This window comes from Calliphora vicina, chromosome 1 (assembly GCF_958450345.1).
Source record: "Calliphora vicina chromosome 1, idCalVici1.1, whole genome shotgun sequence".
Lineage (NCBI taxonomy): Eukaryota > Metazoa > Arthropoda > Insecta > Diptera > Calliphoridae > Calliphora > Calliphora vicina.
This window is the reverse complement of record NC_088780.1, coordinates 139,187,913-139,207,146: the sequence shown is the minus strand read 5'-3', so window position 1 is coordinate 139,207,146 and position 19,234 is coordinate 139,187,913. Positions and strand designations below refer to the sequence as shown.

At 27.9% G+C, this 19,234-nt stretch overlaps 1 protein-coding gene across 1 annotated transcript in view; it reads right to left on the bottom strand.

Annotated features, from left to right (window-relative positions):
• Nucleotides 1-19,234, bottom strand: part of betaTub97EF (beta-Tubulin at 97EF) — a 117,296-nt gene that overhangs the window by 33,746 nt on the left and 64,316 nt on the right. The window contains exons 2-3 of the mRNA XM_065515955.1: nucleotides 15,955-16,189; nucleotides 15,653-15,882 (exon numbers count right to left, since the gene is read on the bottom strand). Coding sequence (XP_065372027.1) covers nucleotides 15,653-15,882; nucleotides 15,955-16,189 — 465 coding nt within the window. The remainder of the gene's footprint in view (nucleotides 1-15,652; nucleotides 15,883-15,954; nucleotides 16,190-19,234) is intronic.

Genomic DNA, 19,234 nt, shown 5'->3' with positions numbered 1-19,234 from the left:
GGTGCCTGCAGTAGGGTGCTTTTTTCTATCGTTCTAGAATATCCGCTACATTTGTAGATATGTTGAAAGCCAGAAAAATCCCAAGGATCGACATTGTTTAAACAACAATTAACCTGCATTTAATGCGTTATTCACCCTTGTGTGTTGTTTTCCACACATTAGCAATATAATTATTTTTCTTTATTGTATTTATTGTACACAAACATTTTTTATTCAAACTCCATATTTCATTGAAAAAATGCGTTTCTAGTACAAAATACATAGAAATTATATATGTATGGAAAATCACACATCAAATATCTGGTCATGAAAAAATACTTTTTAATAAATTAATGCATTTTCTATGCTAAATTGATGCATAAGGAAGTGTCAAAAGATTTAACTAACATTCCTTAAGAATGTATTTTTCGAAAAGGAGAAAAATAATAATTTTGTATGATTTCCCACACAAGGGTGAGATGAAAGTTAAAACTCAATAAAACGTTCTTCTTAGTAGCTATTTTATAGTTTTTATACAAAGTTTAACTACCTGTCTACAAATGTTCTTTTTAGTTTTCAAAAAGCTTCTTGGCCACATTAAAACTTATGGCGTTTTCTTTTCTGACATAAAATGTTGCCAACATATATTGTACCATTTATTAACGATTACCCATATCCTCATAATGTTTTACATTTTTTACGATCACAATAGAACAAAAACCATTACCATTTATGCAATTTTATTTTATGTACCTTCTAAATGTTGTAAAACTATACATTTTGCTGTTTAAAAAAGTGCTGCATTTCCAACCCTTTGATAAAATTGAGGGTGAAATGTGTAGCATATCTTCGGGGTTTTAGGGCAACATTACTTGAAAAGAACACGTTATACCCTTACCAAACAACATTTTTTTTTAGAAAAGAACACAGAAAAGGATAAAAGGCAGAATAAAGGCATCATTTATGCCAGAAAAGAAAACGACATTAAACAAAAATATGAAACTCTATAAACTGATATAGGTTTTATAATATTTTATGCATGATCTGACCATCTGTCTAGAAATGTTCGGTTATGTTTTCAAAAAGCTTCTTTGGTTTTTTTTTTACTTTGTCCCTTAGCCGTTTTGTTTTATTCGTTCCTCTCTATTATTAGGTTCTTATTAAACTTTATGGTCGATTTGGAATCATTGTCTCTAATCTAATGTGTCTCCATCGAAAGTTTTATATGCGTTTAATTCGGATGACACTGATCAGATTGAAATTTATTTGTGTTCTTTACTTTTTCTGTCTCTTTAAACAATTTTCAGCCTTATTAAAATGTATGACCGATTTGATATTTTTATTTCTGATATAATGTATTTCTATCGAAAGTAATATATGAGTTGAATTCGGATGATTTTGACTTTTTGTCTACCTTGCAACGATCTTCAAGAATTGAAGGAGTATTATATAGATCGTTATATCGCTAAGTTTTCTAGGGAAATTCCACAATTTTTTATTTCAAATACTGCTGTTTCTTAATCCTGTTCTGTTAGTTTAGTATAGGCATTTTAATTGTACGTATGTATTTATTAACAAATAGGTTTAACAAATAATTTCCATAAATTTTCAATTTATTTATAAAAATTTATTAATTTAATTGTAAATTTTAAGAAACAAAAACACCAACAAAGTATCGTGTAATTTAAAATAAAACATTTAGATGTATGTAAATAAATTCATAGGCATGTGTTTATCAATTAGAGAAATATTATTGATAATTATGGTTTACAAAATTTATATTATAAATTTATGAAAATAATATTATATTTGATATATTAAGGAGAATTGTTTTTTATTGCAGTATTAAAGAAATTATTGTATATTTCCTAGTAAATAATACATTTAACAAATGTATGTAGTTTACGTTAGGCAATATTCATAATTGATATGAATATGAATTTAATAAAATTTCATTAAAATTTTAAAATAAAATAAATTACAAATATGTTTTGTTTTTTTAATTTACAGCATATGGTTTATTAAAAAAGATGTTTTTAATTAAACTTGTTTTTAATGTTAATTAATCTATAAACACATTTATTATAATAAAGAATGTGCTCTACTATAAAACTGAACTGTTTTTAAAAAAAATTTAACAAATAATAATAAAATAGTTTTGCAATTACTTTGTATGAACACCATTTGGCATTATTTGTATCTTTTAAATTTACATTCCAACCATAAGAGAGAGATACCACACAGACATTTATACATATGTTCATTAAAACCTACATTTTAACATACACTTTTTATATTAATAATGAATAGCAAACAGAGAGAAAATGTAAATAAAATTAAAAAAAAAAATAAAAAATTAAAAAAAAAATAAAAAATTAAAAAAAAATAAAAAATTAAAAAAATTATAAAAGAAATATAAAGAGGGAAATTTTTTAGGAGATCTATGCTGAAATGTTTTATGTTTCTCACAAGATCTAGGATCTTTTTACACATATATAGAGTTACCCTGGAGGAAACCTGGGAACAAGAGTCTCCAATTCGCAGTCTCCAGTGACGTTTCGGCTAAATTGTCAAAGAAGCATATACATTTATATATTAGCTTTTGATGAGAAAAAAAGAAAAGAAAAACAAGATTTTCAAGTCGACCGGTTATGAATTCGCCCCTTTTTGTTTTTAAATTTTTGTTTAATACAACTTCATTCCCGACATCTACTTCAGAAAAGTATCAACCGTGTAGACTAGAATAAACAAAAATGTACTAGTGAGTATCTGGTTCCAATGTCTACATATGGACCCAAAATAAGTACCTATTCAATAGTACTATCGTCAGCAGTAGACTTTCAATGACACGCACATGTTAAATGTCTATTAAAAAAGTTGGCCAAACAGTCAAAGGTTTGCCGTCAAACTGATTCCAATGTTATTAAACAGTATCGGAAGAACTTGTCCGTTGATAGAAGGAATGGTCCACATGATGTTTCTAAAGCCAATAAGAACAAAGCATTTTCAAAAGAGCTCCCAACACCTCCGGTAGGAAAGCAGTCCGATTAGTTCAGTACTCGAACTATATGGCTCAAAAAGTTCCTACAACGCTCAAAAAGTTCCTGACAGGAACTCTTAGAGGCCAAAACAGAGCATGAAAATTTAAGTCAAATTTTATAAAAAAAAATATACCGGCCGCTGATGAATGATGAAAATTTTTCGCAGCTTCCGGGTCAATATTTTTATGTTGCTCATGCTCGAGGGAATGTTGTAGAAAAGTTTAGGACTTAAAAGCAGAAAAAGTTCCCAAAAAGTTCATGGTATGGCAAGCAATATGCAGTTGCGGCAAAAGAAGCCAAACCTTTTGTTGCAAAGGGCTCTATAAATACCGAAATTTACATCAAGGAATGTTTACAAAAGAGGATGCTGCTTCCATTCATAAGACTTTATAATGTGTTCACTTCTTATTGTTCTGATTTGGAATCCTGCAATTATGGTAAGCGAGGTCTTGAATGGTACAAGAACAGTAATGTGGTATTTGTACCAAGAGATGCAAATCCTACAAACTTCCCTGGAGCTAAGGCCAGTGGAGAGCTATTGGTATCTTGTTAAAAGAGAATTGAAGATCACAAAAAAAAAATCTAATAGTGTGGTAGATTTGTAACAGAGATGGACTACCTGTTCCCTTCCTTAATGGAAGGGTTTCCCGAAAAGATTCATAAATTCATCGCTATTTATTAGAATTATAAAAATAATATCAATCAAATACAAAAAAATCAAAACTGTAATTTTAGTGGTTCCATTTTTTATTAACATTTATGTATGTATGTTAAGAATTTGTTGATCTCTCTCCTTATATAGAGTTAGGTACTTTTGTCCAAGAGTCAGACTACTTGTTCTACTTTGGTTTAAGCCATTATTTTGAAATAATATCAAAGTATTATGGGAATTTTTTTATTTAAGAAAACGCATTTTGAAGCATTTTGAAATTGCTATCAAAACTCCATAATTGCTGGGTGACAAACTAAAAATTTAATTTATATTTTTATTAATGTCTAAAATTTCCTAGCTAATGATCTCCAATGTCACCACTTTCCCACGCCATGAAACAATTTTAATGTGTTAAAAAAAAAGTGGAAAATAAAAAGTGTCCATGGCTATTATGATTATTTGGTGTTGTTAAATTGCTCAGCTTATCGTGCATAATTTACAAGTATGTACGAATAATATGAATGTATGTATCTATGAATATATAATATTAAATACATTCTATATGAGAATATAAATACACATGCGAAAAAGAGGAATGAATACATATTACGTACATACAAATAATGATAATAATACTTTAACGAATGCCAAATACAAATAAGTTTAAATACATATGCATATAATTAGTGAATTCACAAGGTATGCTATCATGTCATATTGTCAAAATCTTCTAATATTTCACGACTCGGCGGTTCGGCTTATACGGCTCTTAACAGGTATCTGCTGGTTGGTTACGACAGCACAATAAACATAGCATACAGAGTTGTATTATTTCAGGATATTTTTTGCTTGAAATTCAATAAAACCATTGTGAAATATTAGAACATTATGACAATATGACATGATACCTTGTGAATTCACTGAATATGTATTAATGTATATGCAAACACTAATACATACTTACATTCATACATACATATATAAATGATACAGTATGTGCATTTAATGTTTATGTTTAACATTATTAATGTACGTGTATGTTATAATAAAATATTTTATACTTATATATGGGCAATTCCATGTCATCTTACGTGACATTTCTACGCCTATAGAGTAGAATAGATTTTGCAAATATAAGAGTAACTGAAAAATAATTTGGTCTTTATGTTCCATACAGAGGATACTATATTCTAAAATAATAAGTTCTTTCGAAACATTGTTGTCCAAAATAACGAGCTATATAAGGGTATATCGTACGTGACATAAAACGGAAATAATTTTGAGGTACATGTAAAAATATGCGAAAATTTGCGAATCGTTAGAGGCGTTGTGTTTTCTTTTAATTTCTTACACTAAACCAAATATTTTTTTCCTTTACAATCCGTCATATTTAAATAAAAACAATCTTTGGATGATTTTATAATAAATAAAATTTAATATTGTACGTGACATACCGTACATGACAGATTTTTCTCTTATAGTAAAACAATATATATTCTGTTAATATATGTATACAAAAACTATAAAAATAAATAAATATAAAGTATTCGGTTTCAAACAAAACAATTTAATAATATCAATAAGACAATCAGAGTCAAAATCATTTCATACTACATGCTAATTGGAAGCTTATTTTTCGCCGCAATCTTACCTAGAACATACCAATTATATTAAAAAATTAAATGTAGTCAGTTTAAACTATTATTTTTGCCCTTAAAATATTGTAATAAGCTCTAAATGCTTTCACATAGTAACATTAGTGTTTTTTCTATTCAAATCATCTTGAAAAAAATGTCCAAGAGTATTTATTTTTTCAGTCGTGGTTGTGATTCTCGTGGAATTGCCCATATGTGTGTGTCTGATTATTTATGCGTGAGAATAAATGTTTGTGTAAATAAAACGGTTGAATAAGTAGTGCGTTGCTATAGCTGTAATTACATGGATTAACAAGGATTTATAAAGAATCCTATTATTTGATCACACTTGCACACACACACCCATACATACACCCATACATTATTAACATTAATACAAAATATTTTTTATAACATTATTGAAAAAAAAAAATGCTCATTACTTAAACGTATACAAAAGTGCATGTATGTATGTAAATTTGTGAAAGAATTTCAAAAAAGGAAATTGAAATTTATGTCATTATAAATTAAAAACATTTTCAAATGAATCTTTGTCAGATTTGAATGATAGTTACAGAAGCGTTAATCATTGTAGCATAACATTAGGCGGTACAATTTTCTATAGTAGGCAACTAATTATAAAGGAAATAAAAAAGTACTTATTCCTGTTGCCTTCAGTTCAAATATTGCCCTTTTCAAAATAGTGCCATTTATTATGCCACCATTGTAACACTGTATTGTGTGGCACATTTTTGTATTTTTTGTTTTATTTTTTGGTTGTGTGGAGTATTATCCACAATTTAACCAATTTTTGACTTGACACACAAATGCGTTTTTGTCTCTCATAAATAACATACGCATTGTACCATAAGTTAACCACTAAAATCTGGTTGTATGCAATAACGCCTTCACCGCAATATTGAATGCATTTAATGCCATTTTACAGGGTGCATACATCAATTTACGTACATAGTATGTCTATGTATGGATAGAAATTGGAGACGTATCACTTAGTTAAAGAGCCTGAGGCACATTCTTGTTTAATAAGGAACATAATTTTTATTAAACGATTTTATTTTGGTCATTTACCATAACATTTACACCAATCAAACTCTAGTAGTTTTTATTCAATTAAAATTTCTTAAGTTCTCGAGTTTGTTCAACTCGTTTTTGATGGAAACACAAATAGTGTAAATGCATTATTAGATTATTTAACTGCCTAAAATTATGTTATTTTCTTGGTAGCATAATTTGAGCGTTTTTTATTTATTTACTAAACAATAAAGAAACAAATTCTAGGAATATTCTTGATAATAAATTGAATTTGAAAAAATTACACTTTCGTGCCTAAAATTCCATAAGGATCTGGATCTGATATGGACTCTAAAAGCTTTGATTATATGGAAACGCGACTTGCACTCCCCTCAAGTGGTTGACCAGTATCCGCGCCTGGCTGGACTAAACACATTTTTAAAGTGTTTTTTTTTTAAAAAAACGAGGTAGGCAATTCTTCACTTCATCTGATCTGATCAAAAGTGAAATGCAACTGTTATTCATGGGCGGAACGTGTATTTTATATAATACACGTTATTCAGCTAGTGCTCAACAGTTCATAATCGATTGGACAGCGTATCGCACACTACACTGCAATATTAGTGGTAATATCTGTATGGGGAATACATTTCCTGCAGGCCTTCCTGTTATTTTCAATGTAGGATAATTCTAATCTAATGTCCACAAACATTAAACCATCTTTGTCCCTCCCAATACCCACAACATAATAGCTCCGTATTTCGACAGACATTGTTATTAAAGTGAAGTCATTTATAGTATTTTTTATAATATTTCTGAATTTTAATAATTTCAGTTAAGTTTTCCCCGTCTTACCCTTTATTAAGATCCTGTAGGGTACTTATTTTCACAGGCATACTTGGGTGAGTGTTAGTGTTTACATATGGTTCCCATAATGTGTGTGTGTGTCTATATGTATTTGAATGCCTGTAAATATTCGTATGTTCACATATGTGTGTCTGGTGTGTATAGAAAAGCTTAAACCAATCAACCAAATCCGCATTTCGATCCGCAATAAATTTTTGTCAATTTAAACAGAGAGCAAACACAAAAAAAAATAGTTGTACAAACGAAAACTAAAATTTATTTTACACACTCACACTTACGCTATTATGCAGTTATGCAAAAAGCAATATGTGTAATTGACAACCTAAGGCCCCTGAGTTCAATTTTCAGGTATGTAATGTTTTCCCTTAAATTAGCCAACAATGACAAACTTTAAATTTCAGTGAATTTATTCAATAATATTTAAAACAGGGAAGGAAGCACGTTGTTAAATTACAAGAAACTATTTTTTATAGAATAGAAACATCATTTTAGGTGTATTTTTCTCATTAAAATTATGGTAAATACAAGTGGAAATATAAATAATAGCTGCTCCGGTCTTAGTCTTAAAATTTACGACTGCTCTTACATTCTTTCTTTTACTGCACAAACTAAATAGTTTCCCCACCCCAACTGCCTCATCCAATTGCGTATAAAGCTTAACTGCTTATGCAATATGTCAAGTCAATTGGCATTCATCTAATTTCATGCTTGAATAGTTATAATTTATTATAACGCATGCAACACCAAAAAAAAAAAACAGCAACAATACGCCTTTAGCTTAAAACACATAGACCTAAACACACTTTCACACATCGATTACATGCTCATATTAGTAAATATTCATCTTAATAAGACCTCTATCTAAACCACACCCTTTGGTTTTTTTTTTTGATAACACTATGATTTTAAATTCAAATAAACTTGTTTCCTTAACTGACCCTTTTGAAGCGCTCAATTTTGAAATTACTTTAAACACATAGAAACACACACACACACACACTGACACATTTTTGTAAATATAACTACACATATAAACACGAATTGAAATCAAACGCTAATGTGTATGCTATAGTTTATTAATGATTCACAGTGGGGTGAATAGAAAACTAAATAATATTAGAGTTTGTAAATTAATGTTTCGATTAAGTTTTGTAAACTCATAAATTCGCTTATAAATATATATTTCTTGAGTGCGTAAATATTCGTAAAGTATGTATAATCTGTGTTTCTTAGCAGGTGTCGTTAATTTTACTATCTTGCCGAATGTAAAGGAAACATGAAATATGCAATTACATGCTTTTTTTGTGCGTCGTATGTTGAGATGCCAATCGGGACTGATTTTTGAAAATCCCGGGGTTCGAGATTTTGATAAAGAATCCCGAAAACCCTTTTCATTTTGTTCGTGCTACTCATCTGAGATAAAATCAATTTCGTTTGATGAGGCTTTTAAATGAATTTTGTTAGATAACTTACGAAAAAATACCTCTTTCCTTAACAACTTTGCAGAACATGACTTTGCGATATGTGGGCAAGTCAAAATATCCAAATGCATGAAAAGACCACACAAAAATTACAATTTCCCCTAGTTATTTATGAAAAACGGGATTTAAAATTAAAAAATATCCCGGGCTTTGGAATAACTCGTATGTAAATAATGATTTAGCAATTTTAAGAACGTTTTAAACATTTTAGCATATTTTTGCATGCATTTCCCTTAAGAGCATATTTGGCTCTTTTGTAGTATATATGTATGTCCCATGATACAATAATTGTAGAAGGTAGAATCACTAGGGAGAGTTTTCAATATTTAGCCCTATAACGTCAAACTTTTATTTTAATTTTTTTCATATTTTTTTATATTTTCTTTTGTTTGACGTTACAAGAATTGTATAATTGAGAATTTATTTTCTACTGTACCTTATGTTGTTGTATCATGTGTATGCCGTATTTATATTAACATTTTTTTTTTTAAATTTTGTGTTGAATTTGCCAAATATAAAATTTTGTGGAGTGCTGTAACCAATCGCTATAGGAACTGCTTAGGCAATATATAAGCCTTCGCAGAGACTACCAGAAGAATGATAAATTTTATTGTTTGAATTCTAAATCCAGCTGTTTTGAAAAACACATCAGTCGAAAATTGCTAGATAATTCAACGATTCTACAAAAATATTGGACGTAAATTTTGTTAATAACTTTGTTTTGATTTGCATAATGTACTTCAACCTATGAAGAATACATTATTGAATATTGGAATTCGACATCAAAAGTAAAATTTTAAAAATTGAATTTTATTATGGAAAAGTTGTTAAGAACTTTTTTAGGTTTTCTATATGCAAGTTATTTTGCATTAAGTGTTCAAAAAAACGAATTTTTTAGCTTCAAAAATTATATAGATTTTGGTTTTTTTAAGCATATTTCCAAGAAAACTGAAGGCTAGATAATCTTTAATATAGATAATTCCAAGGCGAATGCCTTTATTGGTGGTCTAATTTTTAAATTGAATGGTTTTGATTTCGTTAGCAAATACTTTTGATTTATATTGAGTTTTCTCAGCGATCGCACAAGTTTGTGTATGAGATTTAATCAAACGAGTTCAAGATCAGGGCCATCGCACAACTTTACTCTATGTTTTAGCTTTCAGAATGACATTCTATGTCGATGTAGGTGGTGGAAATATTTGTCATTGATATGTAGGCCAAGCCTATCACATTATGTAACAATACATGATCATCTAACTATATCTTGCAAGACTCAATGTTGTATTATTAATATTCTGTGCCTGAGAATTTCAAAACTTTGAAAAATACACTTTTTTCCGTCTGATCCTCTTTATCGTCATGTGATCGAAAATTGAATAAAACTCTCAGAGCATATTTTAAAGCTTCTCGAAGTCTTAAAGAGAATAACGAAGGTGGGTATTGGTGACGGTAGAGTATCCAGCTCTATTGATTCATTAGAGCAACATTGCAATGTGGATTCCTTTACAATAACTATTGCAAGCTATAAGTCTTCAAAGACTTATTCCTCTAGTATATTGTATAATTATATTAGTAGCATTTATAAAAATGATTTCCACAACATATACATAATTACAACAATCATATATATGATTGCTGAAATCATATGTAACGTATTTTCAACATATTATGATTGATGTAAGCAATAAATTGCAATAAATTTTGAAATGATTTGACAACTACTTAATCTCAGCCCTATCGGCAATAACATGTGAAATGTTGTTCTCATGAAATATCCATTTCCCTCGAAGGGGATTCGCAATTGTTGATTTTGTTCGTAATAGCTGCTTATTGTTTACGAAATTCCATCTAAAAATTTCGCAACATGGGGAATTTTTTCACGTGAACAAAATTGATGAATGAGAAATAGGAAAAGGGAATATATTTCATGTGAAATATTAATTCTCGATAGGGGTGAATGTATTTTCTCTGGATGTATCAAAGAAAGAAAGCTGAAAACTATTTATGTTTGATAGTTATTTACAGTTCTATACTGATCTAATGTATTTTAATATTTATTTTTCTCATTGATATTCACTGTGTGAATAATCTTTTCTATTAAGGACTTTGTGAAAAAAAGGAGTGCGAGGTAGTGGGAAATTCAGAAGCAGCATTTTATAATGCAGTTACTGCAAACATATTTCAATTTGCACACATAGTTTTATATAAACAACTAAATGTTCACTCATATAGAACATTTCTATAGAAAGGGTTAACAGTTAAGAGGGAGCTACAGTTAAGTTGTGGTTGTAGAAATTATTGTGGCTTTGGCTTATATGCGTTGTATGTGTTTTGAGCCTTTTGTTCGTGTGGTTATTTTGGTTGTACATACATATTTATGAGTGTATCAGTCAGTGTGCATGTGTTTGGGTAACCACTAAATAATACACACATTTCCATTCCAAAAAAAAAAAAAAAAAAAAAAAAAAAAACAACTTATCTTAAATGAGTTTGTATTTGTGTTTAGTTAAGTTTATTTGCTATATAACTTACGAGTGTAAGTAGCCCCAAATGTTGCTATTTAGTTCATATTTTATTTATTTATTTTTTGAACCATAAAGTATGCTTTAAATTTGCATATTATTTTTGGTCACACACACACACATGTACTTTTCTATGGGTATTTATTTATTTATTTATGTTATTTTTTTAAAATTTTTTTTATTTATGACCTTTAATCATATCTATTTTTTTAATATTTATTAGCATTTTATTTATTTTATGTATATGCATTTTTTTGTGTTCATTTTAGTTTTTGTTATTGATGAATGGTAATAAAAAGATTGGATCAGCAAAAAACCTATGTATGTTTAAAAAGTTTTTTATTTTAATAAGTCAATGCTGCAATTTAATCAGTTGGCATTAAGTTTTAAATTTTCGTTTTAATTTAAGGAAAAAATTGTCCAATTTCAAATCGTTATTCCAATATTAACAAATGTAAAGACTTTTTAAATTTTAAATTGAAAAATATATAGTATCAATAAAATACTAGCATTTAGGTCATGTTTTTGTTTTAGTTTAATTTTCAAAATAGCTTGTAATACATTTAAATTAAATTGCATATCCTTCCTGGAAACAAAATCAATCAACATTTTTTTATTTAAATTTAAATTTTTTTTTTAATTATTTTTGTAAATTTTACAAACATTTTTAATAAGAATATTTAAACATAATAATCATCGTTATCAGGCTCATCATTAACATAAACTACAAAAACAATTTATGCAAAATAACAAACAGAATAATTGAAATTAATTATTTTCATTATAATTTTACGATGTTGCGTAATTAGTAGAAACGTGTATAATGTTTTTGATGTCTCTTGTCAAAACTACGTTTCTATATGTTTAAAAGGATTCAAACTCACACATCAGTAGTGTTTAATGCCACTTTACATACATACAGGTATGAAAAAATAACGGATATTAATAATTAATTTAATATACAGTATAAATTAGCTTTTTGCAAAAAAGGCACAACAATAAACAAAAAGGTGAAATTTAATTTATGAAAAAAAAGTGAAAAGTGTATACATATGTTTATACACAAGTAATTGTATGTATATTTAAAATTACATTGTTAATTGATTGGAATGTATTTTTATAATTATGTCTATGTTATGTAAATATATGAAAATTATGTATACAGATAGGATATATGTATGTTCCTACATACATATTATGACTATATATTACATTTAAATATTTGTTTGTGTGTAAATTTTTGTTTTAAATTAAATTTACGTTTTGAAATCTGCTAAAATTTTCTTATTTGACAAAATTTTTGAATACCTTAGTCTCTTTTGTTTAATTTAATTACCAAACTTTAGTTATAAATGACAACACAGTTTTTTTTGTTAGTATTTTCATCATACATATGTATTAGTTATACATTCATATTTTATTATTAGCTAAATTTCAATTCATTTAAAAAGAATGTTTAAAATTGTCAGTTCCGAAGTTAAAGTATTTAAACCAGTAATACGCAAAAAGTGGGATTTTAGTTTGTGTAAATAATATCCGCAACAACATCAAGCAACTGAATGAAATATTTGTAATTTTACGCTCTATTGTTATTTGTATTTTTTTTACGATCTTGATGTGTGTTTTGTTTACATTCGGGTTGTGTACGTGTAGATTGACGAAAATCTTCGTATCTGAACAATATAAACGTGTTTCGCTGATTTAGACATTTGAATCGTTGCTGCTCTCTGTTACAATTAAACAGTCTGAGTAGCAGGCGTATGATGAATATTTAATTCCTTAATTGAATTAAATAACAAGTATACGTCATGTTTAGTATAACAAGAAAAATTAATTCTTTAAGATTTTTTGAAACAAATGCACAAGATCGCCAAAAGCGAAAAATAAAATAACAAAAAAGTAGATTTGACTATGTGGCATTGTACAGTGGATCATATGTAGCAAATGGAAAGAAGTCAGAAGAAGTTTATTACACTTTTTGCTGTGGAATTTTTGCAATAATAAGAACTGAACATAAAACATTAGTTGAAAGTGAAGCAAGGAGGCGTATAAAACATTTTAGACAAGATGTCGATAGTGAAAATTACACATTTTATCTAGTTTTATCCCATATAGGCTAAGACATAACATAACTCTAACCTATTAAAAGTTGAAGTTTATTTATTGTAATAAAAAATTTCGTTGCAGAGTACAATCAATTGTTTTTTCAGTTTACAAAATTATATTAAGACAATTAGAAAGTGAACCTCTGGTATAAAACTAGCTCAATTTGAGCAATGCTTTCACTGAAAGTTCCAGATAAAGACTGTAAATTTTGGTTGAGTTGAGTTGTGTCTCTCCTTATTTATTGAAATGTGTAGTAAGCAAAGAAATTTAAGCAATAAAAATGTTGTGATATCCTAAAGTGCATAAGTTTTTTACCAAAAGTAGTTAAAATTTGAGAAACTAAAGGACGATAGCATCAAATATACATATATCGATCTTGGTGATATGTGGTAAACAAGTCTATGCATTGATTCATATTCAGGTTTAATTTTGTTTTGATAGGGATAAAATTGAACTACACGCAGAGGAAAAATATAGTTATGCATGTTTACTGTAACCATTTCAATATTTTTACAAGTTTTTTAACAATATTATAGTTACAGTAACTATTTATATAATTGTGGTAAGCATAATATGGTTAATTAACGATTCACGTGATTGTATGATTGTACAGTAAGCAAACATATGTTTGTGACAACAATCTGACAACAACAATAATATGGTAAGTCATGTATTGTATAAATGATTGTCACAAATATATACTTGTTTACTGTAACCATATATATGGTTGATACAATCATGTGAATCGTGAATTAACCATATTATGGTTACCACAATCATATAAATAGTTACTGTAACTATAATATTGTTAAAAAACTTTTAAAAATGTTGAAATGGTTACAGTAAACATGCACAACAATATTTTTTCTCTGCGTGTAAATGCGTTTGAATGTAGGACATGGAAGCATATTTTTATGAAAAAGTATCCCATGATATGAGAGCTAAACAACCTATTCTTAAAATGGTTTCAAAAACCCCAAATTATGTAATTTTGGTGGCATGAATTTAATATTTTTTTTATGGTTTTTTAAACTTTTCATTGGTATCAGTGTTTAATTAAGTATATATCTACATAAATAAATATGTGTTCATTTCATTTTCATACTTGGTTTGTTATAAAACACGTAATTTACTTTGAACTGCCCAATTAACCTAGTTGTATTGGTATGAAAGACCATATATAAATACTAGTATGGACATTAGACATGCTCTTAAAAAACTCATTGGTAGCTAAAACTAACTACTGCTAAATTTAAGTGCAATCGGATAACTAGAACCCGTGCTGGAAATCAATTGAAAGTTGTAAAATTGGATAAATAGTGTTACTTTTTCCGATATCTTAAATAATAACATTTGAAATAAATCTTATCTTTCAAAAAAATGGTCTTCCTTATAAGGTATAAACCAATAATTTCGAATGAAAAATAGAAAATTTATTTGCTATTTTCTCTGACCATATATTGAGCAAAAAGTACTAGTTTTCGAATTTTATACTCGCATTTATGTGCAGAACATTTTTGTTTACATAACTTTTACATGCAAAACAGTGAGTAAATAATACAAAAATTTCGTTTTTCTTGAATATAGATAAACGTAGATAAAATATATTCATGTTTTATACCTTGATAGAAAAACAATTTTCTCTGGAAAATTAGATTTATTTCAAATATTTAGTTTTAGCTACTAATGAACAAAATAATACCCATCCAAGGCAAATCTGTTTTTATGGGCATGTCTAATGTACATACATACATATAATATATGAATAATTATCTATGTATTCAAGTAAATGTGTGTATTTAAGTAAATTTTTTAATATTAATATAAAATGACATTAAAACTTATTATTACACATCAGTATAAATTTAATTATGGTTATTTTTAAAAATAATATTAAATTATTTTTAAATTAATTGTCAATATACATAAATATCACAATATTAAGTGAATTGAACAGAAATATTAAAAATAATAAAATAAAAAAACAATCACTCATAATTATAATTAACTGAATATTGTAAAAATATAAATTTTAAAGACTTTAATAATATAATTTAATCTACTAATTAAAATTGATATTATTGATATTTTAATAATTAACATTTTTATAAAATACCACTAAATAGTAAACTAGAATACTAAATACCAGGGCGAATAAATAAAATATTAATCATACGTACTGTAATACTCATAACATATTTCAGTGAAAATTTAACTTATTTTGAGTTATTGAAATGTTGAAAAATATATTAAATTTTATATTAAGCAGCTATAAATTTAAGCTTATGGTTAATCTGGCCAACCCTTGTTTTTAGTAACAAAAAAAAAATGGACTTACCTTAGGAGAAGGTACAACAGAGAATGTATTCATAATTCTATCGGGATATTCTTCACGAATTTTGGAAATCAATAGAGTACCCAAACCGGAACCAGTACCGCCACCCAACGAATGGGCCAATTGGAAACCTTGCAGGCAATCACAGCCCTCAGACTCTTTACGCATAACATCGAGAATAGAATCAACTAATTCGGCACCTTCGGTATAATGACCCTTGGCCCAGTTGTTGCCTAGCATTTAAATATTAAATATCAAGAGATTAATAAACAAACATATTTTTTTAATTTCGATTTAACACTCACCAGCACCCGATTGACCAAACACAAAGTTATCTGGTCTAAACAATTGACCGTAGGGTGATTGACGCACAGAATCCATGGTGCCGGGTTCCAAATCAATCAATACTGCACGTGGTACATATTTGCCATTGTTTGCTTCATTATAGTAGACATCGATGCGTTCCAATTGCAAATCATTTTCACCATGATACATACCATTGGGGTCAATGCCATGTTCGTCGGAGATGATTTCCCAGAACTATAAAGAAATTAAAAAGAATTTTAATGTTAATTTTTGGAAATTAATTAAATTTATAAAACTGCATTAAGATAACATTTGTTTGGTAATATTATTTTTATAATTTTATGTAGATTCTGCTGCTTGTTATAAATGTATCAATATCTGTATGTGAATTTATTCTTTTATACAATAAATATTTTAAAATTATTATCAATCTCTATGGAAAAAACTAACAAATAATGCACTTTATTCACCACACACAATTTTATGACAAATATGTATTTTTAATAAATTCCGTTTGTTTCTTTATCATATAAACTTCCGTTTTTAACATTTCAAATGCAAAAAAAAATTGCATTTTTCTCTGACATAAAAATAAAGACAAAAGAAAAAATGAATGTTTGCAATTCGTGTTAGCATTTTTAATAAAACAGATTCCATAATAGATATTGGTTTTTATCACACAACCTCAGAAAAAAAAAAATGTGGATAAAAATAAAAATTAAGGATTTGAGAATGTTTATAGTGTACATGTGTCAACAGATAAATCTTCCATGAATAACAATTTTAACCATGAATATCATTTTATATTATTTTCCATCAGCATACCAAATTTGTATATATTTTTTTTTTTTGCAACTCGTATTGAGTATTGGGATATTAAACTCACATATGCAGATAAAAGGAGTGCTAGAGTAGGTGAATAAAATACATATTATGATATTATTGAAAATACCGGTAGAAGCATGTTCTGCTTTTATGAATCGTTCATAGATAAATATGTTACAAAAATTGGATTTAGGAAATCATATGTACATTTTTATATTAATTATAGTTTCCATAGTTTTCATTGCATATTTTTAGGAGTAGACAAATTCAAGAGTACAACAGAGTACGGAAATAAACAAATCGAAACGTTTGCTATCGTTTTGTTTTGTTTTTTGCTGTGAGTAAAACAAAAACCAAACATAACCAATGAGAATGATTGTGCCATTTTGATTTGTATTGTTTTTGCTCGTGAGCGCAAATTGTTCATTAATATAAACGTACGCAGCTTGAAAAGAAAAGACTAATGTGCTGTTTTTCTATAGCGAGCGAGTACTTTGAGTGGAATTTTAACATGTGTTTTGTTATTGTAACAAAAACAAAATACATGTAAAACGTCCACTCAAAACGTTCATTCGCTATAGAAAAACAGCACATAAGAACAATATTGAAACATTCGGATAAAAAACGTTTAACAAACGTTTGGTAAATGATTTACTCATTATAATAGAAAACACAGTACAAAACAAAACGAATAAAAAATACTTTTCTCTATCTGTTTTGTACTGAAATGTACGATTGTAACGGTAAATTAAATAATGCAGATGATTGAAAAGCTAATCGTTTCGTTTTCTCTTTTTGTCACTTGAAAAGTTTTTGTTTTGTTTTTGCTCATGTACAATACAATTTAAAAATTTTGATTTGTTTTGTACATTTTGAAAATGTTTTGTTTGTTTTCATACTCTGGTTAACAGTGTCAGCAAATTTTTATATCTAAAGATCTATTGGTAAATGAAATGCAAAAACAATTTTTAATTGGAAAATGTTTCATCATTTAATTTTTTATTTTTACCAAAATTCGAAATTTCAAGTAAAATATGAAACCATAGACAACAACTAGATAGGTAACTGAGAGCCAAAAACCTAAGTCTGTTGTCAAAAACCTAATTCATGAGAATGTATTGCATGTATTTTGTTATTGTATCACCCGTATGTGTGAAAAGAGAGTAATTTTTCCATATATATTACTCTCTCCTTCCTCTCACCTCTAAACCATAGACAACAACTAGATACGAAACTGAGAGCCAAAAACCTAAGTCTGTTGTCAAAAACCTAATTCATGACAATGTATTGCATGTATTTTGTTATTGTATCACCCGTATGTGTGAAAAGAGAGTAATTTTTCAATATATATTACTCTCTTCTTCCGTTCTATGTGTTTATTCTATACTCTAAACCTTATTCGATTTTACTCTAAATTTGTTTTTAGATGACTGAGAATAATTTTAGACCTTAGAACCAACGATAATCTAATAAGTAAGAGTGTTATATTTGGCTTTGTCGAATCTTATATACCCACCAACATTATAAAACGAGCAAATTTAAATGGGGGCTGGAAGAAATCATGGACCGATTCTTATAATTTTAAACAGAGCTTGTTCTGTTGTCTTAGAAACATTGTGTGTAAAATATAATGGCAATATAAAGGAAAATAGCAAAACATTTTTGAAAAATATAAACTTTTCTGGCGGTTGTATCACGATTCGGTCCGATATTGTCCATTTTCAATACCAAACATTTCTGATCAACAAAGAATATTTAGACAAAATGTTATACCCCTACGTCTTTCTTGCGAAGTCCTATCTTGCCTCAACAGACCGAAGGACATAGCTAAATCGTCTTAGAATTTTATATAAATACCACCCATCTTTTTTGTGGATATAAAAAAGTCCAAAATAAGAGCCATCCTAGTATTTATTTTAGGGCCATTATTACAACTTGTCGTTATAGTTAAAGGTAACTTTAAGCAATAGAAAAAGGTAACTTTAACTATAACGGCAAGTTGTAATAATGGCCCTTAATCTGCCATGGCTAAAAAATCAAATCATACAAATGGTTGTGGCAACATTAAAAACACAAATTTTTTCACTATACTCTATTCCTGAACATAGTTTTTTTTGTTAATTTTTCTATTAATTAACATTTATTCAATAAATTCTTTTAGTTATGTGGTAGTATGAATTCACAAAATTTTTATCCGGAACTCGAAATGAATGAAAATATTCATAAACAATTTTTTTATTAAACTTAAGCTTAGCTTGTGTGTGTTTGTGTAAAACATCCTTTCATCCAAAATAGAAAACTGAAATTATTATGATTTATTTAGAATGCTTATAATTGTCCTAGACAGTTTGGTATTGAAAATTTAAAACACGGCTTTATTAGAAAAAAAGTTGTAAAGCAAAATGTGAGACAACCTCGAGAAAACTGTTTATTTTTTGTAAGCTTAATAACTTC